The sequence below is a fragment of the Chaetodon trifascialis genome, chromosome 3, assembly GCF_039877785.1.
Source record: "Chaetodon trifascialis isolate fChaTrf1 chromosome 3, fChaTrf1.hap1, whole genome shotgun sequence".
In the NCBI taxonomy this organism is placed as follows: Eukaryota; Metazoa; Chordata; class Actinopteri; order Chaetodontiformes; family Chaetodontidae; genus Chaetodon; species Chaetodon trifascialis.
Window position 1 is genome coordinate 13,761,102 of NC_092058.1, and position 27,257 is coordinate 13,788,358.

At 41.7% G+C, this 27,257-nt stretch overlaps 1 protein-coding gene across 1 annotated transcript; it reads left to right on the forward strand.

Annotated features, from left to right (window-relative positions):
- Positions 1-1,174: 1,174 nt before the first annotated feature.
- grm2b (glutamate receptor, metabotropic 2b) lies at positions 1,175-26,366 on the forward strand. Its single transcript, XM_070959514.1, has 6 exons — positions 1,175-1,707; positions 5,567-6,194; positions 18,300-19,137; positions 19,804-20,867; positions 23,919-24,111; positions 25,395-26,366. The coding sequence occupies exons 2-6, from the start codon at positions 5,685-5,687 to the stop codon at positions 25,466-25,468; spliced, it is 2,679 nt and encodes an 892-aa protein (XP_070815615.1). The 5' UTR covers positions 1,175-1,707; positions 5,567-5,684; the 3' UTR covers positions 25,469-26,366.
- The last annotated feature ends 891 nt before the right edge of the window (positions 26,367-27,257 follow it).

Consider the following 27,257-nt stretch of genomic DNA (forward strand, 5'->3'; position numbering starts at 1 on the left):
CAGGTGACAGAAATGGGTGAGCAGTGACTTCATACTGAATGGGCTTCATTTTGCTTCCTGGATATTTCCAGATTTAATTGCAACTCTTTGTGTAGCAGGGAACTCAGTCGGACACAGAAACCAAACGGGCGCAGCAAACCTTTTCTGCACTCCTCACTAATTATGCAACAGGAATGTTGCTGATGTAATGTTGTTTTGGATGAGGAAAACAGAAAAAGTGCACAGTTTGTTGCATGAAATGGTGTCGCTGCAGAAAGCTTTGCTGCAGAGCAGCATGTAGCGTAGTTAACCGTAATTACCAGTGAGACTTTGAAGTTTTCCTCTGCTGGGTACACAGCTTTTAAATAGTTAATTGTCAGAATCAATACACTAAGGGTCATTTGTTTTTGCTGGAGAATGTCAAAAACAATTTCTATGTTTATTATGTTTGTACTAACTCAAGGTCATTTGCAACACAACATATGAGGGTGAATTATGTATGATCTGTATTAGAGCTCAAGTATGCCTCCATCCTGCCCCCATACAACTCAATTCCACTCAAAATGAAATGAACTCTTTTACTTTTGTGAATTGTGCACGTGTGTGCGTGCGCGTGGATGTGGGATGTTGTCACCTTTTCTTTGTAAAACAAACCATGCAACGTGCCTCTTTAGTTTGTGAAGTGCTCTGCCACTCATCTGGAGTGTGATTCAGTTTTAATGAGATGGAAGTGAATGAGGAGCTGGCCAGCCTTCATAGAGGGGAAAAAAAAAAAAAATGATGCTCATTTCTCTTTTCTCATCTTTCTAAATTTAGCCGGAGCGCTGCAGCACCTTGTAGACTCTATTTGGAAAGATTTTTCCCTTTTTTGGGGGGTGGAGTTATCATTAAAAGTTAGATTGACACCATTCAAGCTCAGTTCCACAGGGACTGCAATAGATGAGTCACTTAAAAAAAAAAAAAGACCAGTGAGAAGTTGGGAACAAGAACTGGGATTTTTTTTATTTATGCACTTTCGTCATTGTTTTATCCTTCACTCCTGCATACTAAACAGCACATATTATTAGATATTTTTTTGCCAGATAGATTTCATTATTTTTGACGCGCTCCTGTTCCTCTCACTCCGCTGCCTTGCAAACAAACGCTTTATGAAGCGCAGGCAGGTTTGTGTGAGGCGAGAGCGTCGACTCTCTGCACTCATTAGAGCTGTGGAGCTGCACAGAGCGGCTGCGTGTCATCCGACGGTGCTGCAGCACCATTTCTCCACAGCTCTTGTTTTGAAGTTGATTTGATTAACTTTCCAAGAGACGCTTAATAGGGAACACTAACGCTTAAAAGAAATTACAGCTGAATTTAGATTTGACTTCAGTGCAGCTGACTGTCACAGAGAGGAGAATCCTTCGCGCATCATTACTGTCGGTGCTGGTGGACATGTGAGCGTTATTGGGCGGTTAGGTTCATATCGCTCCGGTGGGTGCAGGCTCGTGCGCACGGTGGCCGGCGGGCACAAGTTGCAGAGCATCGACAGGAGTTTGCCACACTTGCCAGTGAGCACAGCAGTTCAGAACCAAGGACAGATCCAAACAGCTGCCTGGCAAACATGCCCAAAGTGAGCAACATCTGGACTCTGCTCGTCACATGAAGCTCCTCACGTCGTCTGTGTACTGTCGCCTGTGGAAGAGAGACGTGCGGACGTGTCCGGCAAAATACATCTAGTGCTACAACCAGGTAAGAAATGATTACTTAATAACTTTGATTTGGATACAGTACTATTTTTTTCTCCATCGTAGGCTTTCCTGCCCGACTTGCCTTTGCATTTTCAATTGTTTTTAGCTTTATAAGATTTGATCCCAGAACCTCAACTTAACTGCCAGTGAATCATTTCTTATGACCAGCTGATAAAAGAGCAACATTTTTCCCAACATGTCTCTTTATTGCGCTTAAATCTCACATGGCACAGCAATCATATGTTGATTGCTGAACCGAACTTGATGCCATTGTGTATAAACGTCAGACCATCCAACACCTGAGGGTGACTTTATAAGCACTGTTGGGATAAATATGTAAAGTTGTCCCCCCTAGCACAGTCTCAACTGCCTCAACTAAAAATTGCATAATCTTAAATCGCGCTTGCTCCTCTCAAACCAATCAGAGCTTTGGTTTTCAGACAGCGCCCTAAACAGGGTAACAGCATCCCGTTGTGACTACAGTTGGGTTGTTTTCAGTTTCCAACATTCGTGCTCGGTGCAATCGGCATCGGACAAATCAATTGCATGCTGTTGTCAGCGGGCTGGATGTGATGCTGCAGCGGGATTTCTCTCAAATGCGAGAGGATGGCAGTGAAAGATTGGTAATGCCTTACTGTAATACCACCACCGTGTCTCCATGAATGTTATTATCATATTATTATTAGAGCGGTGCCGCCATGGTGGCCAGCAGTAAATCAACAACCTGTTGTAGCCGGTCTCATCCTCAAATCTGCACTTTGTCTCTCAGCCTTGAAGTTTTCCTGGGAAGACGCTTCCAGTTGAGATATTATTAGCGGACTAAAATAATGTGTCGTTTTTTGAGAGCCAAGCAGGCTGACAACCAGATTTCCCTGTTTTATTTTGATTAAATGAAATGATTAAATGCACTTGATCTATGTTCAAACTCACAATCAGCTGGCTGCTGGCCACTGCGGAGGCATCCTAATTCCTTCATCTGACAAAGTCCAGGTGGAGGGATAAACTGTGTCCCCACTGGAGATGATATAATGATGGAGACCATTAGTGGAGTTGTGAGCTGCAGTTTTTCTTTTCTTTCTCTTTTGTGTTTCATGAGAGTAAATATGTTTTTTTTTTTCTTTGAACAGCTAGCTGTGGCCCTTTAGGGGACCATGAAAGGTCACAGTGTTAAACGGTTCAGGTGATTTGTCCTGTGCTTTAGGAAAATGGATTTATCACAGAAATTGTTACCGCCATAAATGATCATCCTATCAGTCACGTAAACACTGGAATACATTATTTTAGATAAATCTGATGGGACAAGTGCTGTGTTTAGACTGTTATTACTCAGCTGGCTTAATGATGTGCGATGGATTAGACACTAAACTAAATGTCATGTCATGTATGTTCAGGAGCTCAACAAAAGGCTGCGTGCCAAACAAACCCGATGGCAAAGACTAAGGGCTTGAGGTGATGTTACTGAAATGATCAGCAGTAACGTTACATCATATTAAATAACACATCAAGCTGATTTATTTTACGTGATTTTAGTGGATTTAGTGGGTAGTCCCTCACCATCCAAACCATCTCTTTGTCCAGACATGCGTGGCGTTGTATTTCTCCATAGATACACTATGGATCAAACGTGCCGATCACCATTATTGCTGAAAGCAACTCTTCAGTGAGTCATACGTTACGCATTGGCTGCATGTGGATAAGACAACAACATGATGCTCTAGAAGCATCTTAATGCTGATGTTGGTGAAATTGTCTCTGTCCAGGGCAGGCGCAGTGAAGCACGCTACCTTTTCTTCTTGAACTTGCCTTTCAGAGGCGATGCTGTGCTCAGGCGTCTGGCGAGCGAGTGACTCTCAGCTGCTGAGTGTGACAGCCGTCTAAATCAAGACGATCTTAATGAAGTCATCGAGGCCCGACAGGAGCCACTTTACAACTAATCAGAGGCTGAGATTTAACGCCCATGCAAGCTGATGCCAGTGCTCCCCGTTTAAGATGTTTTTCATATCGTGGTAGGGAATATGGTTTTGATAGCTGTATTTCATGCCCACTTCAGAGTCAGACTCTCCAGCTTTTTTTTTAGCCCTTCTTAAAGGTTTAAAGAGGCTCTTTTGGACCTCCAGTCCCACTTTGGCCTAGTTTGCATAGCCCTGCCTAATTGGCTGTTCCTTATTGCGCCATTAATTCACACTGTGACCTAGTCTTTGCAACCAGAAAGCCCCCATCTGCTCCAACAGACAGCACAGAGGAGCAATTAGACTCTTAATTTTGAACTCTCATGGTTACTTTCTCACCTTGGTTCTAATAATAGAGCAACACCAAACACCTGCACCTACTGTACTGTCCACTACACACAGCAGGTCTGAGACAGATTTTACATTATGACTTCACACGTTATGACAGCCTCTCTGCTGGAGAGAAGGTAGTGGATTCATAAGTGTCCCACATGGTTTCCCACCCACAACCTGATGGAATATTTATCTGGGGGAATATTCAGCGTTCATTACACTTTTCCTCGTTTTCTCTCTTGTTTGTTGTTTGTGCTGCTCCTGGGATGCAAAAGCATGCTTACACACAGACACACACACACACAGGTCAGATGAGCTTATCTGGGTGGGGGGGGTTCTGCCTCTGTGAGCAGAGGAAACAGGACGTACCGGGATCGCATGAAATGACTGTTAAGAGGTCGACTAATAGCAGGACTGAAAATGCATTTGGGTCCACAAGTGACACATTTCCAGGAAATGTTACAATGCCAGTAACAACTCTGTGACAGAACAGGAAAAGTCACTAATAAGCTCCCCACTGCTTGTTAATGGAAAGTGGAGCGGCAGCACATCAGATTATCCAAACTACAGCGACGGTCTGTGGGTTTTTCCAGCGTGACTCCTCTGAAATCTGAACTTGGATTTAAAACACGCAGACAATTCCCGTCAAGACTAGTACCGTCGGTACGATAAAGATATGTTGATAATACTGTAGTCCTGGAAAAAAAGTCAAAAGACTGCTTCGACCAATCTGTTTGTAGAACTTTGTGTGTGTATGTGTGCATGTGAGTGTGATGAATGTGATGAATGACTGTGTTTGAAGCAAACAGGATTGCTCCCTCTCTCCCTGGGAGCCCTGTGATTGAACAGGCCCACCTCCCTAATCAGACATCATAACAGCTCCTGGTGAGACCGAAACCTGTGGCCTCCTCATGATAGGAATCCATATTAGCATACATGTCTCGCTGCCCACTTCCCTGCAATCCAACACTTATTTTTTACCCACCATGTTTCCATGGCAACCCCAGCCATCCAGGAGCACCACCATCTATGTGATATCTTGGTTGTAAGCCTGGAAATTACGCTTCACTTGAGAGGTGCCTTAAATATCTATAAATGTTTGATGTGGTCACTCGGCAGCGGTAACTCCGAGTTTGTCTTTCAGATCAAGCTGCAGTGATTGTATTACGCTGGGATCCCAGACAGCCCGGCTGAAACCATCTCTACTCATGTTTCACTCCAGAAAGTAACTCATAAGACTCGAGTTAGCCCGATCTCAGCCTCCTTACAAAGCTGTCTGGAGTTTAGCCAGCCCAATAACAGCATTATTTGTCTGTAACATTTTTATAGATCGTATTAGGCCGAGGGGAAAAAAGAAATCCAGAAAAAAATCAATAAAAAAAACTGTAAAGAAAGAAGAGAAAGTTTAGATATATACTAGATAGATAGATAGATAGATAGATAGATAGATAGATAGATAGATAGATAGATAGATAGATAGATAGATAGATAGATAGATAGATAGATAGATAGATAGATAGTGATAAAGGCGTCATGCCTGATCAACAGGATAATTAGTTTTTGCTTTCATTCACTCAGGGACTATCAAACATGCTGCACCCACTGAGAGAAGATCTGAAAGTGATTCGCCTCCAGACCCTGTGAACCTCTGCTCCTCTCCTCTTCAACCAGCTGAACCCTCCTACCTGATCCTGCCATGCTGAGCGTAGTCCTCTGCCCCAGGTCGTTGGCCAATTCTGCCCATTACTGGCCTCTTCACATGCTCCTGCTGGAGCTGCTGATACTAGGAGTCCTGCCCAGCATCTCTAGATTACCACCAGCGGCCAAACGTGAGATCATTTTGGACGGGGACTTGGTGATTGGAGGTCTGTTCCCGGTGCACCACAAAGGTGACGGGACAGAGGACTGTGGTAAGATCAATGAGGAGAGAGGGATCCAGAGACTGGAGGCCATGCTGCTGGCGCTGGATGAGATCAACTCCAGCGATCGCATCCTTCCTGGCCTCCAGCTGGGGGCCCACATCCTGGACACCTGCTCGAAAGACATGTACGCTCTGGAGCAGTCTCTAGATTTCGTCAGGGCCTCGCTCACCAAGGTGCACGATCCAGGCTTCATCTGCCCAGACGGCTCCAGACCCATCCAAAACGAGGTCCCGCTGGCCATCTCTGGGGTCATCGGAGGATCCTACAGCGACGTTTCTATTCAGGTAAATGATTCATTGCAAATTCATTCATCCCACAAATTCGGTGCTTTGGTTGCATTTGAATGCATTTACAGAAAACAGCAACACATGCAGCCCTGTACGTATGAGCTTTTCCTGACATTAACCATTCACTTTAGTCTCCTAACCATAACCCAACCATGTTTAATCTGCCGTAACCACAACCTTTCCATCACCTCAACCACAGAGTAACACAGAACACTTTACAGAAAGCAAACTTTTTTTTATGAGTTTTGCAGAATCAGTCGATGTTGATGTTTTTGCATAGCAATAGGTTTGGGATTTGTTTTTGGTTTGATTTATCTGAAGTTTAAAAGGCAGGTGTCAGTCCTGTTTCCTTTATAGTCTGCTCACCAATCCAAGGTCCTGATGCTTCAACAGCGGATTCAGTCCTTCTAGAGTAGAATTGCAATTTTGTGGTTGTGACGTTTTAATTAATCATTGATTGATAATATCTGCAAATATTTCAATGATTTTTCAATTTTAAGGATTAAGCAAATGATTACATGTTACATCACACAGAAAACCGACACTTTAATTTATGAAACCATCCATTCATTCATTCATTCTGACACATGAGAATGGATGAACCTGAATCTACATAAAGACTCCCTTACTCACGCCTCACACGCTCACTTCCACAAAAACAGATAATCACTGAAAACACCTTGCATCTCCGCTTTTACCAAGCTGGAAGACTGAGCCTTCAGCGGGAAGAGATTTTGCTTTGGCTGGAATAAAAATCCACCTGGGATGATTCTGTTTGAAGCATCAGCATTCACAGAGACATCCATCTCCTTGTCAGCAACTTCATTTCTGCCTCACAAAGAAAACTGACCTTTCACACATGTATGAAAGGTTGCCAGAGGCAATGCATCTGACGATAATTAATTAATTCTGATTGCCCTCACTTGCCATAATTACAGTGATGCACTGGGTGAGTGAATGTGTAGGTATACAGTAATTTGGTTACACTTTCCATTAACTTCAGTTCTCAACACATTGATCACACACACACACACACACACACACACACACACACACACACACACACACACACACACACATGCAAACACAAATTAAGTTCTATCTTTTGATTTGCAGCAAATCTTTGCAACAGTAAACTACACACATATAAAGATATTGTCAATAAGCAGTGGGTGGCCATATCTAATGCTTTGGTCACAGAGATGTCATTTGCTTTCTTAGCAATTCACATTTCAATGGTATTGCGTTTTTCATGCTTGTACCTGGAGCAATGGGTTTACTAGCTGTTTACTATTATAGCTAATAGGCATTGGCATAACGTACCGAATAGCTAAAGCAAAGTGTTATACTTTCCACATTTTGGTATCGTCTTATTTTTGTGAATCGGTATGATTTAGTATTAATCATTATGTCTAAAAGTACAATTATCACATTGTTTTTCAAATGAAAGTTTTCCAATTTCACCAAAAATGCACTTGGTTTCTGCTGCTCTGCACCCAGCTCTGATGAAGCTTGTGACTGGCTGATGCTGTCTCTTTCCCTGCTCCCTCACTTATTCCCTCCAGTTCTGACGCCACACTGAGGATCGCTTCAGAGTGGCTTGATCGAATGGTACAATTTCATTACATTTAAGAGTTGGTGAAGCAACAAGGATTAGCGGTTTTGTACTATATAACATAACACCTCTAACATCCACCCCACAATAACCCTCTTTGATAACACAAAGGATGTCAGGTTGTTTACTGTGAAAATGTTGTGAGGGGAAAAACATGTGCTGCATGCAACAATTACACATACACATGACTAATGTGGACTAATTTTCACACATGACATACACTAAGCAAAACATGAATATTTTATGTTGCACCTGAATGTGCTGATGACTGAATCACTGCTCATGAATATGCAGCAGTGTTTATGCTGATCAGTGTACCTACGACTGTATGGAGACAACATTAAAAGCCATGAGCTGCTGAAAACGCTCAGTTCACGGATTACTCAGTGTTAGATGTCGGGTGCAGAATATGTCACCAGGGTTGATTGTAAAGATGTAATGACACTGATGATTCCAGTGATTCCCAGCAGTAAGATGGAGAATTAGTGGCAAGTGCATGGGGGGGGGGGGGATTTTTGGGTGGTGAAATAACACAACTTCATGTATGCAGGGCTGAAGTCCCAGCTTGTTAATTCTATGCACATACAATGTCAGACCTCTCAGGCATTAGAAGTCACATTAAGGAGAAGTGACAATGTCCTTGTGTCATACTAATGATGAAAAACTAGATATTAATCAGACCATTTATACTTGATAAGCAGTTGTAAAATATTTTCCAGCATTCTGCACCCACTGCAAATACACCTGTTTTTTTCCGTTCCTTAAACATCCACATTCCTTTGAAAATATATTGCTTGTAAAGGAATAGTTCAACATGTTAAATACGAAGCTCCAGCCAGGAGCATAGCTTAGCCGGAAAAAAGAGAAGTCCAAAAGTAAAAATATCCTTATCAGCCCCTCTAAAGGTCACCAATTTATCTTGTTTGTTTCATCCATACAAACAATCAAAGGGTAAAAACAGCAAGATGTGGTGTTACGTACACTGTCTCCTGGCTGCAGCTAATGCATAGATATTAACAGAAATGTCAAACTACTTCTTTGAACAACCTTTCATTCCTTTCAGGATGTGTTTTTTTCTTTATACACACTTTTATAACCTATTAAGGCTCTACATACATACATATTCTAGTTCTTGACTTAAATGTGCTATATGTACAGACCTCAGAAACAAATCTTGTGTAATTCTCATGGCTCTCCTTTTGGAGTGTGGGACTTGGACTTGTATTTGATTTATAATACCTCCAAAGCTCCACATATATGGGAGACACTGATTGCTTGAATAAGTTGAGTGCTGCAGCCTCTTTGACTGTGCCTTGTTAATGTCTACAAAAGCAATGTCAGAATATGGTCCAACCTTGGAGATGTTTGCCAGGTGTCTAAAGTGATGCTGAATGCGTCGTTTCATGTAGCCTACCATGTTGTGATCGTTTAAGCCCCATTGAACACAGGGCTCCTTTGCTTTGGAAAGGAGTGAATAATATGAATCCTCTTCTCTGGTAATGTTGACGATGCTTTGACAAAAGAACAGCATGTTTTCAAGAAGTATGAAAAGGACTGTGTGTGTGTATGTGAATGAGTCTTCAACGACCACACAGTCCCAAAAGTTCGAAAAGAAACTTGCTGCTTTTGAATGTTTTTGTATGAAATTGAATACATACCTCTAGCATCACTACACTCAACAGTCTCTTTGTTCACTTCCCGGACACTATAATGAGTTGAACCGTGAGAGCGGAGAGAAGCCCATGGTGGGATTTTTCAGAGAGGTCGCTGATTTACACAGTCCCTATTTATCCCAGAGAAGCACTTTGTGGGGATGAAGAGCATTAGACAACTGAGGAAGACAAGAAGTGCCAGGGACGCTCCCGGGGAAGTTAGAGAGGAGCTGCTTTTCCCATCTGTGGGGTGCATCTCCATTGGCTGGCAGTGACGCGTCCACCTGCGTGTGGAGAGGAGGCTGACCGGGGCCAAGGACGAGATGTGGGAAAGATGGTGGGAGACGAGCCAGTTTCTCTGCAGCCACAAAAGGATTCTTTCATAATTAGCCCAGCAACATTTAGGAGGCTTTCATCTTCCTCTTATTCATCCCGGTGTATGTTGTCGTCCTTGTCTTCTCGCTGTTTCTTCTCTTTTTTTTTGGAAAACGCTTCTTTATTGCCATCTGGGACGTTTGCTGTATAGAATCGGCAATGGATGATGACTCAGTCCTAACAGCCTACACATTTTACAGTTATGAATTTAACCTAGCCCATAATGAAAAAAGAACAATGAAATCATTTTGAGCCATTCCCACACTTTCCCTGCAAAAATAACATTATAAGGAAGATTTGTATCTGCAAAATCAGAAGCCGCGACACTTTCACACTCACACAATAAAAAGCTGAAACCTGCTTGGAGGCATAATCGCAACTTTTGTCTTCAACATGCAAATCAGTTTTATGAAACTGTTGCACATGCTTCAGTAAATTAACACACATGCACACAAATAAGAAAAACCAAGTGTGTTTCTGGTAATAATGACTTAAGAATTAGCAAATCCTTGCAGAACACTTCAACAGCCTAAACATGAAATGTATCCCCGCCGTACGAGCCGTCCTCCCTTCAGACGATATTGTTGTTGAGAATATAGGATTCTAAAAATTGAACATCCTAAAGTTCATATTTCAAAAAACACCCACTAAATCCTTTTTGACAAGACAACAACACATTCGACGAGCTCTGCTGCAGCACAGCCGAAGCTGCGGGGAAGGTCCTCAATAATTTGAGGTTATAAGAGTTCATATCTGTCCAGTATATATTGATGTTTAATATTTTTGCTTGGCTGTGGTTTATTAAGTCTGTTGATGTGTCGTGCGGAGGAACTTGAGAAGCCTCTGTCTTTATTGTGTTTCCGTCTTCACAGATTGCGTCGGGTGAAGAAAAATCCTGCTTTGGTGTTAACTTCAAAAGGGTCTTGCTTATCATGTGATATTACAGCTGAATCCCCCCTCCTGCCTTGCTCTCCTCTCCTCTCCTCTCCTCTCCTCTCCTCTCCTCTCCTCTCCTCTCCTCTCCTCTCCTCTCCTCTCCTCTCCTCTCCTCTCCTCTCCTAGAGACTGTTATTTTTGAGCTGGAAGTTTTATCACATTCACGGCACAGCTCCCTAATTAGCACTTCAGAATGTCATTCAAAGTGAAGGAAAACATTGTAATGACTTGAAGGTTGGTTAGAGTCAAGACCCACGCGGTCAATAATATTACTAGCCTATCGATTTCCAGACGCACTTCCCTTCATCTTGTCTGTCTTAGAGCTGTTTTGTTTTTCACACGGCATCACAGGAATAAATTACCGGTCTTTGCTCAGAACCTGTGGCTGTTATTTAGAACTGTGTTTAAGACTGTCTGACAGGAGCACAGCACCCCAGTCTCAATAACGGTAAAAATTACTGGCCTTATCAAGTTGATTTCAAAAGTGCTAGAGGCCAGAAGTGATATTTGAAAGCTTTAAGCGAAGCAGATGATAAAGAGCATCATTTTTCACAGATACATCCTTGTACTTGAGGGTGGCTGGAAAGGTCGCTCTTGTGCTGAGCATTGTTTTGCTGGTGGGAGGAAATAATAGGTAGATGTAAGTTTAATGTGAAGAATTGTCTCCTCCTGAAATAGCACATGCAAGCAGATCAACACACACATTTCTTTCTGCCGCTGCGTTCCCGACAACAGAAGCGTACATGAATAGATGCAGTGTGGTCATATGTATGAAGCTTACCTGTTTACATGTGCATCTGCTGCTTTGAATATCTTATCATCTGTTCAGGCCTTTGTTGTGTGTTTGCTTCTGTGTGTGTGTCTGTGTGTGTGTGGGCTCTGTGGGTGGGTGGGCGTCTGCAGATGCAGCGCACATAAAGCACATTGACTTGACTTGTGAAGATGCCTTGCCTAGCCTTGCCTTCACTAAACAATACCTCACGAGATCACATCAAATTCTGAAATCAGGCCAAAAGATAGTTTGTGTTGCTGCCCACATCTTCAAAACAAAATCTTTCCACATCCTGTCTCCTCTGGGTTATGTTTATATATTACTAAAGTGTTGTCACCAAGTGTGTGCTAGCAAATGTAATCGATGCCTGTATTATGTTCTGATGCAAGTTTATTTTGAGTGAATGAAGCGCCATGTTTGTATGTTCTGATAAGGGGGGAGGTGGTCAGGGTGGATGAGACAGATCACCAGTCTATCATAAGACTGACACACACACAGACAATCACACACATCTATAGACAACTTCCAGAGGGGTAAATAGTTAAAACCATAACACATCAAAACACCCTGCCACACATCGCGATCATCATGATGTATGTTCAGCAATCATATTATATGATTACTCTGTTCAGACTTTAGTCTCTTCAGACAACAATGTAAGTTCCTCGTGATGACAATATACTAATTTATAAGTAAAGGACGGTGGAAGGATCCAGTGAAGCTGCTTCAGATCTAAAATAATCCTCATCAGCAGCAAAACAGGTAGCTGATCCAGCAGATACATTAGAAAATGGTACAGATATTGAACAGTCCACACTGCCATTGGACTTCTGCTGTTTCAGCCATCTGACTACAGCAGGATTTTGCTTTGAAGCTGTTTGCTCTCAGTGAATGTTTGGATCAAAACTCAGAGCGCTGCATATATTAAAACAATGCAAACCTGTCATTGCCTTTGACGACCGTTTTCTTATATCATGGAATTATAACATATTGATTCCAAGATCTTCGCATAACTAATGCCACTTCACCTAGAAGTGGCATTATCTTGGCATTTTGTTTTTATCTTGGTTGTATTTTGGCTTCCAGGAGAACAAAGAGTTAGCTCTCTCAGCACTTTTACAGTATTATTTCCCTCCTCACTTCATTTTGTGTGCAGGAATAATTTCTCATCTTCAGAAATTAAACTTGATTATTCCCAAATTAGACCAAACACGAATTTGGCACGGGTAATTTGGCCTGCAGCAACATCTGTGTTTCTTTTTGAAATTAGATGGCTCTTTTACTCTTTTGAATAACTTGCAACTAGATGAAGTGATATCATAAATAAACACGTCACCTCACAGTGTTGCCTGTATGTCGTTATATGTGATCAGTGTTGGATGTACTAACACTTCTGTGCTTCATACCGGACATTTATTTAGACTTTTATTGCAACAGTCACATTTTACTAATATAATTCAAATACAGTCCATTATACCAAACTTAGTCGCGGTGTGCATTATATCCATTATGCATAACATGTATTTCTGGACCTTTGGTAAGTGGCTTGCTGGTGCACTGTACATCCTTAAGGTTCACTCTGCATGCCATCTACTGTATCCACTGTAGGGCTCAGCTTGACAGGAACCTCGGGGACATACAGATGGACTTTTCATGTTGAAAAAAATCATGACAGACACATGAGTAAGAGACTGCCCATGTTCCAGCTGTCACATATCTTCCCTCAATGCTTCTACTCCTTTGAAGAAACACTGGTCTCGAATCCCATAATACTGCTCCTCACGATGCAGCATCTTATACACACCATATCAAGCACTCACTTCAAACTTAGCTACAGTAGAGCTATGGTTTTGTAAGTCTAAAGACGATGATCTGAGGAGCTTGACAGTGTTATTTGTATGCTGTCTTTTTTCCTACACTGCAAAAACAAGGGGGAAAAAAAAGCTATAAAACAGGGGAAATATTGCTTAAAATAAGCAAAAATAACTGCAGACAGAGCAGGAAAATTTCACTTATCAAGATATTGTAAATATGTAAAATATCAAGTTTCAAAGACTCACAGTTATCTTAAAGCCAGACTAAAAACAAATACATTTGTCTGGACACAAAGAAACTCTTAAACAAAGCAGTTTTGTACAGTACTTGTCAGTGTTGACCAGCCAGCTGCCATTGTGGTAGTTCATAACTCATAACCCATAACCAGTAATAAAATCTCAGTAACAAGATAATTAAAGACAAATAAGCTTCAAACAAGTGAAATGCTCCAACACAGAGCATCATCTTACTTAGATTTATATATGGGCTTTAGATAGATAGGCTTTTTGTAGTGCACTGACTATATTGAGTATTACTGTACTGTTAAGTGCATATGTTACATTGTGCATGGGCTGTTTGTCATGTAATAAACAGAGGAGAGAAACTGGTGCTAAAAGTGAGGGAGTGAGCTAAGGGACCTATAAATGAGATCCTTATAAATGTTTTCTTTTTGACATAAATAAATGCATTTCTTTGTTCAAAGATCCCCTCCAGATGTGTTTTAAGACACTGAAAAATACTTAAAACAGACACAGACACTGTCTCTTCTCATTGTATGCTCATCAGCTGCAGAAGCTGAAAAATGAAAACGAAAGATAAAATGGAATAAAACAGATTATACAGGAGAACGAGAATTACAGAGCAGTTCCAGTGCAGTCGGAGATGTGAATAAATAGTATCAAATTGAATTTCATAAAAAGTAGATCACATCCAGAGAAAACAGCTATTTAATTTAAGTCTGCTGTGAAGCTGGCTCTGCACTCAGAGTCTCTCGTGGACATGAATGTTTAAAATGTGAATAATAGGACGCAATCTACAACACTGTAATACAATATGAATTAAATTATATTAACTAACTCTTCCATTTGTTTTACACTTTGGTGAAAACCTTCTTTGGATTATTGTCTGTGATTTTTTTGTCCCACATATTCAGTGACTAAAAACAAAATTGATCCCCTGAATTATGTAGTTTTTAGTCTGGGGTGAGACTTTTAGTCCCTGTCTGCTAAACAAACCATTGAAATTAATGGTAATCAGCAAAATCCTTTCTTGGCATATTGTGACATATGGTATTTGTAGGGTATTAATCTCTGTGTGCAATATTATGCAATCACTGCAGTAAATAATAGAGTGTGTTCTCTATTACTGCCTGCTGTATTGTGGAGAGACTCCAAATGGACATTTTGGGTTTAAAGTAACACTGAAGGGAAGAAGGCGTATATAGAAGGAAGCATTATAGAAAATAATCACTGTTTCACTAATGAACCTACTAAATAATAGAACCAAAACAAGACCTTAAATGCATAACGTACTGCCATAATCAACATGATATATTAGATATAACATGTGATGCTAATGAGGTCATTAATCTAATTAATGTGCTGATTTGCAATTCGCGCTTCTTTGTGTAAACTACTTGTCCTCACACAACAAATGGGCAATATTTAGATAATTTCTACATCTCAAAAGAGTAGTCATTTTAAAAAGATTAGTTTATATAGTTAATATGAAAATATATGCAAGTGGGTGCCTTAAAATCTAATTAGACACCTCATACAGGGACGCTGTGGTGTGAATTTGCCTCTCGTATGTATTATTTTTTGATACTGTGGTCCAAGCTTTAGCTCATTTGGGGACGGCATTTGGATTTTAAACCAGTGGACCGTGAAGAGCATCTAATTGGTGCCTCAAATTACTGCAGTTGTGATCCAAACAAGCTAAAGTGGTTTGTATCTTTACTAGGGATGAGTTCAGGTTAGGACAAAGTCAAGAGTTTAGGTGCTGCATCTATTGGTTATTTTTAAAGATAGGGTAAGTCTTAAGTAAATTAATGTCAAAGTGTCGGCAAAGCTCCTTGCAAACTGTACCATCTACTAGAGTGGTGGTACTCAATCAAGAAATTAAGTTTTGAGTTTGTGGAGTCTCATGCAACAAGAGCACATTTACAGTATGATACCCCTGAGCCAGTGCTGTAGTTGTGTTCTTATGTGACTTGTTGATGGAGACAGCGAGAGGGAAGTATCGCATGAGGACGAACAGACGGTTACTGTCACACACTCCAGTGCCGTCCTGAAAGGTGCGCTGTCAAGCTTCTCCAAGAATCTATTGATGAGGGCCAACTGCTTGCCTGAAAACCCTGGAAGAGGAAACTACCTTATTACCATGCAGGTGTGACTGACTGAGTCAGTGAAGCTGCTCACATGTTAGTCTGCTGCATACAAAATACAGTATATATCCTAGGCAACATAAATGAATCAGTATATGCAGGGATCCAATCAGGCTTCTCCATACATTAACAACGGAAATCACATCTCTTAGTGGGTAATTTGATGAGACCTTTGCCCTACATTTGTTGAGAAGCAGCGGAGGACTACTGCCGGGTGCAGTGCGCTTGTCTAAATACATCATATTTACTCCATTCAACCCCTCAAGAGCTTATAGTGCGCCTGTGTTTTCTGCGGGCTCTTGTCTTTCGGGTGTTTTAGCTAAAGGAGGTTAAGCACACGGCCGCTTGCAGATCAGGGTTAATGTCAGTAATTTCTGAGGCAAAACAGAGTGCATGCATATACAGTGCCAAGTACTCTCCTTTGACTCAATCCAGTAATGTATGTTTACAAATGCTTCACTTTATATATTGGCTGGCCACAGCCATGAAAAGGTGAATGTGTCTGGAATAGATAACTGTGCCATCGGAGCAATGCAAGAAACCTCCTGAAGGAAGTGAAATGAAGAAAAAGAGGCCTTAGCCATGCTAGTAGCTTTGTGAGGTTGTATTTATACTAGAAGCACACAGTGAGCACATGCTACAATGCTCTAACATGCTGGCCAAAAACCAAGGTATTGGACAGATAAAAAACATTCTCAATGGAGGAGCTAGACAAAAGGTTAATTCACTCCTCGGGGACATGTTCGTATGTGCCAGATGTCATGGGAATGTAACCAATAGTTTCTGAGTGACATATTCAGGGCATGCGCCACATGCAGAAGATACTCGTGCACATATCCTATGTAACACTCAAGATTTATGATATCACAGAAAGGATTGATAGCTCTGTTGAAGTTCTCGCGAGTTGTATTGAGTGAGCTGTAACAGAGAACTGTACTTTTAATAGGACTCGGTTTGAGTGTGGAGGCTTCCAATTACATCCATGGGGATACCATTGTTTGGGAAGCCTCCAGGCATACAATGATGCTTGAGGGACGAGGTAGTCATATTGAAACTCATGGGTATTCACTAATCACCACCGTGTCTCATGAGGAATCCCTCGAAATGACGAGTTTTCACCAGCTCTCTGTCATACATAGCTCTGTAATGCTGTGTGGGAAAATAATTGCGGTGGTTTTAAGTTATGATTGTCGCACAATAATTTCAGCAGGCTTGTGTCCAACACGAATGCCTGGCTGAGTTTTCAGTCAAAGATTATCATCCACCCCCGTTGAACTCACCGTCAACTATCATCCTGAGAAGGAAATCAATACATTTGTCTGGGTTAGGTGGGCATCATAATGTCGGACAGAATCTGTCATGAGATTTTAATGACTTCACAGAATGGCTTTCACTCGAAAAAGCAGCAAAACACACTGATAAAATTCTTATCGCTGGGCCATTGTTGCTGTTGTTATCTGACACTATCTGTGAAGGGATCTGTGGCACTGGCTGCTGGTGATGTGGATCCCTGACAGAGTAAACAGTGTGAGATAGAGGAACGTTGAATTGTCGCTGTTTTCGCTGCCAGTCTCCACAACAGAGCTGGAGCACAACAGATAGCAGCACCACTTCACCAACAGACCCGATCTATATCTACAAGTTTAAAAGCAACAAGACTTGAGAGATTTGAAATCCAGCATTGCAGCATCTTGTTGACTCAAAATTGTCAGCTATCATTGGTGCAATTTAAACCACAACAATGTGTTGTGCTTGCCAGCAGCACAAACACCTGCAACTGTATCACTCTAAATCTGTTAAAGTGGAATAATCAATATTTCTAGAATCACTGGATAAAATGTGAAATGTGAAAGATGTCACTTGTAGAAGCAAAGCCAAAGGTAATTATCACCAACTGTGCAGCTCCCCTCTGCTCAATAGAGCTTTAGGATATATTTCAGCTCAGTGTTTTGGTTTTCTTGGCTGCAACTTCACTGTTTTTAGTTCACTTTCACCGTTCTGCTTAAGTGTCAAATATTTCTCTCAGGAGTTGGTGGAGACCGAAACAGAGCTAAAGGGGGAGTGAGGTGGTCAGAAACATGACTATGAATGATGGCAATGCTGGATGTATAAATGCCATATTAACTTAAAAGGTCCTGATACATCAGTGTTGTCAGCTTGTTTCTGCTGTCCACAAGTTTTCAAAAATATGTTATTGCATGTTTAAAGAATGTTCTCGTTGAACTTAATGGTTTTAAAATGCCAATGGGGGGAATAACCACAAGCCAACTAGAGCATTAATAATAATAATTAATCAACTTCTATGAATGACATTAGCCCTGCAATTTCTAAAGTATTCTGCAGGTATTGCTGCTAAAATTAGTACTGCTAAAATTTCTCAAAATATAGCTTGTAGGACATCATCAAATAAAGTTTTCTCTGCAGGTGAGCAGTAAGATGCATAGCATGGAGCAACAAAGTCCTTCATTTGATTCTAGCAGGGGTCAGGATAAATGAAGTATGAAATGAGGCTTTACAACAATGTGATGAATATTTCCTTCTCTTTCTCCAGGTGGCCAACCTCCTGCGATTGTTCCAGATCCCTCAGATCAGCTATGCCTCCACCAGTTCAAAGCTCAGCGACAAGAGCCGCTATGACTACTTTGCCCGCACCGTGCCCCCTGACTTCTACCAGGCCAAGGCTATGGCTGAGATCCTGCGTTACTTCAACTGGACCTACGTGTCAACTGTGGCATCAGAGGGCGACTACGGCGAGACGGGCATTGATGCCTTCCAGCAGGAGGCCCGCAGTCGCCAAATCTGCATCGCCACTTCAGCCAAGGTGAGTCGCTCCATGAACCGCCAGGGCTATGACAACGTGATCCGCTCTCTGCAGCAGAAGTCCAACGCCAAGGTGGTCATCCTGTTCACCCGCAGCGAAGATGCCCGTGAGCTGCTGGTGGCCGCTACTCGCATGAATGTCACCTTCACCTGGGTGGCAAGTGATGGATGGGGAGCACAGGAGAGCGTGGTGAGGGGCAGCGAGGCTGCAGCAGACAGGGCTTTCACCATCGAGCTGGCCTCCTACCCAATTAGAGAATTTGAAGACTACTTCACCAAACTGAACCCATACACCAACACAAGAAACCCATGGTTTAAAGAGTTCTGGGAGCACCGGTTTGGTTGTAGCCTCCAGGAACCTGGCTGTAGTGAATACAGCCTACGAGATGGAACTTTTGAGCAGGAGTCCAAGATCATGTTTGTGGTAAATGCAGTCTACGCCATGGCCTACGCTCTGCACAACATGAGGCAAGCTGTATGCTCCAACACATCCAAGGTCTGTGATGCCATGAAACCGGGTAACGGCAAGAGGTTCTACAAAGAGTTCATCTTGAAGACCAAGTTTGAAGGTAGGCATAGCAGTGAAAGCAAACATGGACAAAATGCTTCACTCAAATAAAAGTGCTTGTGTTATGTGTACCTTGGTCATATGAAATTGGAAATAGCTGAGAATGGGATTCAATTCTTTGTGAACATTTTTAATGTAAGACAAGCAGGGGGTTACGAACAAGCATGTCACTGGATTAAGACTTCAAATGATTTCCTCTGCAGCACCTAAAAGGGATTTGTAATTATTCAATTAGCAAAAATAATGTATTAATTAGCATGGAGGAATCAGTGGGAGGGCAAACTATCTAGAACATACTATTCTGAGAGTGGGTGTTGGTTGGATGAATGAATACTCACATTCAGATGAACTTAAATGGCAGTGTTTTGAGTATTTACTGTAATTTAGGAATTATATACCAGGACAGTGAACTTTTTCAATGTTTCTTTTTAATGTTTTTGACCATCAATAAAAATATGAGTAGAATGTACAGTACCATTGGTGTTATTAATAATATATACAGAAATTCATGCAATTGAATTAAATTAAAATCAATTGTACCCTTGAAGTCTTTTTATGGTCTGTATTCTGTCTCATTGTCTCAAGACTTATGGATATGAGTTTTTTTTTTTTTTAATCCTTTATAGTAGTTTTAAGTCAATATTTCTGTATATTTGATTCCTACCAGCTCCGTTCAGACCTTCAGACGGAGAGAACATGGTGCGCTTTGACTCTTTTGGCGACAGCATCAGCCGCTACAACATCTTTCATTATCACAAAGAAGATGGGAAGTTCATCTACAAGAAGGTTGGCTACTGGGACCAGAACCTGACCCTGAACACCTCCCTGGTACCCTGGCGTGGCCTTGGACCACCCACCTCCCAGTGCAGCGACCCCTGCAGGAAGAACGAGGTGAAGAGCATGCAGCCAGGAGATGTGTGCTGCTGGATCTGTATCCCCTGCCAGCCCTACCAGTACCTGCAGGACGAGTTCACCTGTGCTGACTGCAGCTTTGGTCAGTGGCCCCTGGCTAATCTGACGGGCTGCTATGATCTGCCTGAAGAATACATCCGGTGGGAGGATGCCTGGGCCATTGGGCCTGTCACCATCTCCTGCCTTGGTATACTCTGCACTCTGTCGGTAGTCGGCCTGTTCTTGAAGCACAATGAGACCCCTGTGGTTAAAGCGAGTGGACGTGAACTCTCTTACATCCTCTTATTGGGAGTGCTGATGTGCTACCTTATGACCTTCATCTACATCGCCAAACCCTCCACTGCTGTTTGCACCCTGCGCCGACTGGGCCTCGGCACCTCATTTGCAGTGTGCTACTCAGCTCTTCTAACCAAGACCAATCGTATCGCACGCATCTTCAGCGGGGTGAAGGATGGAGCCCAGCGGCCACGCTTCATCAGCCCCGCCTCCCAGGTAGCGATCTGTGGTGCTCTTATCTCCTGCCAGCTGCTGGTGGCTCTTATCTGGCTGCTGGTGGAGGTGCCAGGGGTTCGGAAGGAGGTGAGCCCAGAGAGGCGAGACGTGGTCACCCTCAAGTGCAACAGCAGGGACTCCAGCATGCTCATGTCACTCGCCTACAACTGCATCCTCATCATTCTCTGCACTGTCTACGCCTTCAAGACACGAAAGTGCCCTGAAAACTTCAATGAGGCCAAGTTCATCGGCTTTACCATGTACACCACCTGCATCATCTGGCTCGCCTTCCAGCCCATCTTCTATGTCACAGCCAGTGACTACAGGGTAATTATCTATGGAACTGAGTGTTTAGAATTTAGATTTCTAGAAATTTCTCAAGCCCACTGCTGTAGAATAATATAGACAAAGTCTATAAATTGACTATCCCTAGTGTGTTTATCCTTCCTAAAGGAGAAGGTGTCACTTGCAGATTCCATTTGATCAGCATCACCCAGACCCATGAAAGCGCAGGCTTTCTTTTCATGTGGCTTGAAGGATTTTTCAAGACAAGAACAAAGACAGATCAGGCTGGAGTATACAGATAGAAATAATTAATGACAGTCAAACTGATTCATTGAATCGTGGCTTTACTAAATGCTAAATGACACATTTCAGGTGCAAAAGATGAATTCTGGAGATTTATTACAGTTTTTCATATTAGATACCAAGACTAAATCACAGCTGTCCCTACATAGTGAACTCAGTAAAAATAATTGTAAGCAGGGACACTAGTGGCACTGCATCCCTAATAGTGAGAGGAAATATGACATGTCTGCTGCAGAGTTGTCACAAGGGGATAAAGTTTTACAGCCTCTAAACAAATGGCGAAAGGCTGCATTTACCATGCATCACACAAATGGCAATGAATAAACGGGTTACGCGTAACTATTACCGCACTTGTCTGAAATGCTGCAACGGGCCAAAAATTAGAATATACATTTTGTTTTTCCCGAGTAGAAAATTTATAGCTGTAAGGATGAATTAATATCTCTCTCCATGCGGTGTAGAATAAGACAAACAAGACTAAAACAATGGGCATCAAGCTGACAGACCATGCAAGTTATGAGTCCTTGTGCCTGAGGCAGACTCAAGGGTACTGCCATAGCATTTGGCCAGCAACAAGGCCTTTGCTGTACAAACAGATGGGGGTGGGGGGGGTGGGGTCCAGGATCACACAAGCTTTGTATCATCATGAGGTACCTCAGGCTTTTCATGTCTGTGGTGATCAGCCTTCCTGGCACCCAAACCGTGAGCCGAAAACCTTTACTTTTCCTGATCTCCAGTGGGATATATGAGGCCGGCTGAACATTGTAGAATATAAGGCTTCATAGTGAAGGGGCAGCACACACAATAATTGAAAGAATGAGAGGTTTGGCAGCGCAACAGAGACCTTCATGCTTTGGATCTGTGTGACACCAATAATAATGGCTGAGGGTTCAGTTGCCACATTTCAAATTAGGGTTGGATAGCACAGAAATATTCTAATGAGAGACTAGCCTTGTTGCCCAGTGAATCATGATGAACTCAAGGTTTCACAGATGGTTGCAGATTATTCTCTTATGTTCAGAAACCTTTATGTGTAAATGATTTCAAATCTTCTTCTCGTGTACATTTCAATCCTCTTGTTTGATCAAGAGTCAACATTATCACTACAGAAACAGTCAATGCCTGAATTATGTGCACTGTATACTGATTAATTATACATTAATTGATGTGTTCTTTGTTTTTGAATAAACACATTGCAGTAAATTAGATCATAAAGATAAAGAAAGTGCACAACCAATTGATAGTTTGTAGTTATATCCAAATTAAACTGCAAGTATTTGATGATTTGAATGATTTTCTTCCCTGTCAGTTTTAAAGTTAGACCACCGCGGGGCTCACACACACACAGCAGCATGTCCTGTTGGTGCTTCAGAATTATTCATATAAAAAACTGTTAAAGGGCTGAAAGAGATAAGGAGCTGCAGAGAAAAAGACAAGTGAAGCAGTGTTACCCGCAGGCTTGACGGCGTTTTCACCCGTTATTTTTGTAGTCGATATGTTTGAGGACTTCTCATATTTCGGCAGCATTATTGTTGTTGTGCGGCATGTTTAGGAGGGATTTCACTTCATGCTGTGGTTCTGCAAATAGAAGTTCCTAGACTGCAGGGGTAACCAGTGGGGTGGGAAGAGCTGGTGCTCAGGAAGATGACCCCAGCAGTCAGCTCACATTAGCAGCTGAAATATGACTAACAAGGCCCTGACTTTCCAGGATAGCCAGCTGTGCTTATTTCACATTCTTCCTCTTTCCCTCATATTCATGCACATCCAGATACACAATTAGAATTGCTAACATTCATAATTGCAAACTTTACACACATCCACATTTAATTGGAAATGGAAATGTGGCTAATAATTCTCGAATAATATGAGCATGAAACATGAAAATGACATGAGAGATTTCTGGTTTTGTTTTTGACGCGACTGCAGGATACAGAACCTTTTGGCAAATTTAGGATAAATCCTCTAAATTTTGCAAGTGTAGAAGCAACTAAATGTAGTTAAAGGGCGTGATCTGACATATAATCAACTCAACATCATTAACCTAAAAAAAACAAAGTGTTTCTGACTCTTGACCAAATTTAATTCCCTACAACATTCAAGCCAGGAGAGCCGAGCAAGTTAATATTGATCATCTAATTAGTTATTGATTTGTAATACAGGATAATTATGTGTTATAATTGGGTGATTAGGATGTGGTTGTAGAGATGAAGGACGTGAGGATAATGTGTGTGACCCTCATGTTAAGCTGGGTGAGGTGAGGGGAGGAGGAGGAGGGGGAGGAGGAGGAGGAGGGGGAGGAGGAGGGGGAGGAGGAGAGATGTTTTGTGCGTTGAAAGACAATGATACGATGAAGAGCACATAGGGTGCACAGTATATATCTGACAGGAAGGTTGCGATTGCTTTGGGAGTGATTTTTTTTTTGAAAGAGGGAATTGAAAGGATGTGATAATTGATTTGGGAATAAGCATTAAAAGGGGCAAGATTGGATTAAAGATTTTGTGAGTAACCGGAGCAGAAACCGAATAAAACTGCGAGTGATCTGATTGGATCAAAGGCTGCAGTGAAGTAACAGGTGTGTGTGTGTGTGTGTGTGTGTGTGTGTGTGTGTGTGTGTGTGTGTGTGTGTGTGTGTGTGTGTGTGTGTGTGTGTGTGTGTGTGTGTGTGTGTGGAGTGCCGGAGCCAGGTGGCCTTTGAACAAACGTCATTAGTCCTTTCCAAGACCAAAGTAGAAAACCCAAGTGCACACTAAAATATTCATCATCACCCACTGTCGCTCTCTCTCCTCACAGGTGCAGACCACCACCATGTGTATCTCCGTCAGTCTGAGCGGCTCGGTGGTTCTCGGCTGCCTCTTTGCCCCCAAGGTTCACATCATCCTGTTTCAGCCCCAGAAAAATGTGGCCTCACTCCGAGTCACAGCCAACCGCTTCAGTGCCACAGTGTCTGCATCTGCCTCCGCTCCCAGCTCCAGCTACTCGAAAGGTACGAGTATCCACCGCATCTGGTCCTCATTGCTGTGGCCGGCACTGTGCAAAGAAAACGTAAACACCAGCACAAAGACATCTGCTTGCAATTTCAGCAGCAGCCTAATACGTAGCAACAGTTAAGGTCTCCAAAATAGGATGTAAGCAATAACAGTGCAATCACCAAGAGAATTGTGACCTGACTGCAATATTTGTAAAACACCAAGAAATGTTGGTGCAGTACCTTATTGCTACATGTTGCATTTGATCCAGAGTTTTTTTTTTTTTTTTACATTTTCATTTAATGAAACAGGACTATAAGCACAGAAACCTGAGGATGAAGTTTTTTCCCCTCTGGTTTTCATCAGTATGGCTAAGCAATTAAAATCCTGCCATTATGTTTCTTTTCATGTTGGATAAGTCTTATCTAAGGCTTGCTAATAAAGTGACAGACTATCTCACAGCACAGACGTCATAAGTGAGCACAGACATGGAGTTTGCATAGTGCACCGAGAGTAACTTTTAGTCCAAACTACAACTGTGCATTTAAAGGCTAAACACTAGTTTAACTGTTTCTACTTCATCATGACTAGAAGTCTGAGTCATCTAAAGCTAATGTTTGATATGGAGGAAATATTCCAAGCTTTTATTGATTATTGGTACTCATACATGTCATACATGTAGTAGCATTGTAGTGTTGTAGCTCGCCAAGCTGGAGCTAATTGTAATAGTGGTGAGTGGTTTAAAGGTATAATTTGTAAAATTTCTGGGTTAAAATGTCTAAAAACTTGACCTAGATTATATATTTTGTTGAGTTGTGTATTTACATAAATACCAAATGTTTCCAGCAACGTTTAAACCCAGAGAAATCCATAATTTTATTCAAGGTAATGGTGCGTTTCATGTGGTCGCCTGTCAATGGAGACACTTCAGAGAGCAGAAATCACATACTGTACATTTAATCTGGGATGGTTCACATATCCAGAGTGTTAACCAGCGAGTACTTTTCAAATACAGTAAATGTGTAATAATAAATGGAGTAGAAGTATAAAATAATGTAAAACAGAAGCACCAAAGTATCGCACAAGTACCTCAAAACTGTAAATACAGTACTTGAGAGTCATTCTTGTCAATTATTTGGACCTGTGGATGAATCTGAACCCACCCAGCGCGGACCTGCAGAGCCCATGACTGTCCATTTCCATAATTCTGTCCACAGCTTTTATCTCTGCTTTACAGTTTTGTTTGCTAGCAGTGGAAAAACTCCCGCCTGGCTAACGTTGCTGTTTTTCGCTCTCCCAGGATCAGCCTCTAACTACGTGCCAGCCGTCTGTAACGGCCGCGAGGTGGTGGACTCTACAACGTCCTCTTTGTGAAAAAGGTCCCTCTCCAAGCACAAGAGACCATCCCATCATCAGTCATCCCTTCATTAAACAAGGCTGTGTATGACGGAGCCCCCCCACGCCATCCAACATGCTGCAGAGAGATAACTCTGTCTGGGTAGACTGACTGACTACGGCAAGGGTAACTCCAACTGTGAAAGCTAAATGATGTTGCCACAGTGAGCAGTATGTATCAATTGTAAAGCCTTTTTGTATAGATTTAATATGCTGTGATCTCCTTGGTTTACAGATAGATGTTAAATGCACCGTGCCTTGTCCTAAAGAGTCTTGTTGTCAAATGGGTGCTTGTGAAGCAATAGTGTCATACAAAACAAAACGCTGTTCTTATCTTGTCCTTACAGTGCTGTGAATATATTCAAATGTTGTAGTCATTGACCAAAAAAAAAAAAAAGAAAAAAAATGCTATGAAATAAATTTTGCCCTTCTGTTGAACAAAAAGTGTGACTAACCATAGTGAACGTGATGAAAAGTAGGCAACTAGACTATATAAAGGACATGTGTTAATGTAGACTGGTCAAACAGTGTGTGCTTTCCTGTAATTTATGTAAATAAAATGTTTTTTATATATATATTAAAAGATTACATGCCACTGTGTTTGGGTTCACACTTGCGACTCTTGACACTAAACTATCTGTTCAGAGACAGCAACAGTGAGCTTTTTGCACTGGGTTTGATTTTATTTTCCTTATTTTATTTTCGACTGCTTCCTCTGATTTGAAAAAAGAAATTACGGTTTTGTTTTTTCAACAGGTGCAGCATGTTGTTTAGTTCTGCCCTAATACCAGGACTTGTATTTGGTGCTCAGATCTCAAAGCTATAACGACTTGTTGAGTATGTTTAATTAAACGTGTACAGTGGGTAAAAAATGTAATCACCCAAGTTGGACTTCCTCATCTTTTATACTGATTAGTTTCCTGATATTACATCGTAACAGCCTGCTTGCTGTCTGCCTGGTCTGTTTTTATAGGTTCCATTTACAGTAAGTAAACCCAATCATGCACCAGAGAAAAGGACAGTAATGCTTCTGTTAGAGGAAAACTGAACGTAGAGAAATACAGCTAACCAGGCTCATTGCTGTAACCTCAGTACTACAACAGCACTGAGTCACCTCAGCTGGAACATTGTTATCACATAACAACTTATGTTCTTCAAGGTTATGTTGATGAATCACACTTCTGAATGTAATTGAACGATGTCAGTACACTAACGCTGCTGTTTTAAAATGATGTAAGCCACCTGACATCTGGTTTGGGCCGCGTTTTGGTGCTCGTCACATTCCTCTGCTAATGTTAATATGCAGGATTTAAACGATTCGACCAGCAGAGATAAATGATCCTCCTGTAGAGTTAATTGCAATTTCATGTTTGACACTGACAGGCTGACAATGACCAACGCAGAGGCAGTTACCATGACGATGTGGGACCAAACATATTGCTTTAGCAGCCCTTAATGATTTAAAAAAAGAAAAAAAGAGTGATTTTAACTTTTCCCAGCTGACACTTAAACAGAGAAACTTTGAGCAGAATTCTTAAAAAAAAAAGAAAAAAAAAAAAAAAAAAAAAGGAATAATTAGAAACAAAAGTTTGGATCATATGATGTAAGAGTCTTGGTCAGCTCAGACAGGATGTACTGACTCCCACAGTACAGCCTCTTCTCACTTGTGGCCCAATCCAGACGCAGCCCACTTTGCCCACACTGCTGACTCCTTCATGAAAGCTGTTAAAACTTCTTCAGAAATAAAACTCACAGGAGAAACAAACAG

Excerpts from the sequence above, each read along its gene's own strand:
- grm2b (XM_070959514.1), top strand. The coding sequence starts at position 5,685 with ATGCTGAGCGTAGTCCTCTGCCCCAGGTCGTTGGCCAATTCTGCCCAT. Across the intron at positions 19,138-19,803 it reads CTTGAAGACCAAGTTTGAAG|CTCCGTTCAGACCTTCAGAC; the intron begins GTAGGCATAGCA and ends GATTCCTACCAG. Across the intron at positions 20,868-23,918 it reads TCACAGCCAGTGACTACAGG|GTGCAGACCACCACCATGTG; the intron begins GTAATTATCTAT and ends CTCTCCTCACAG.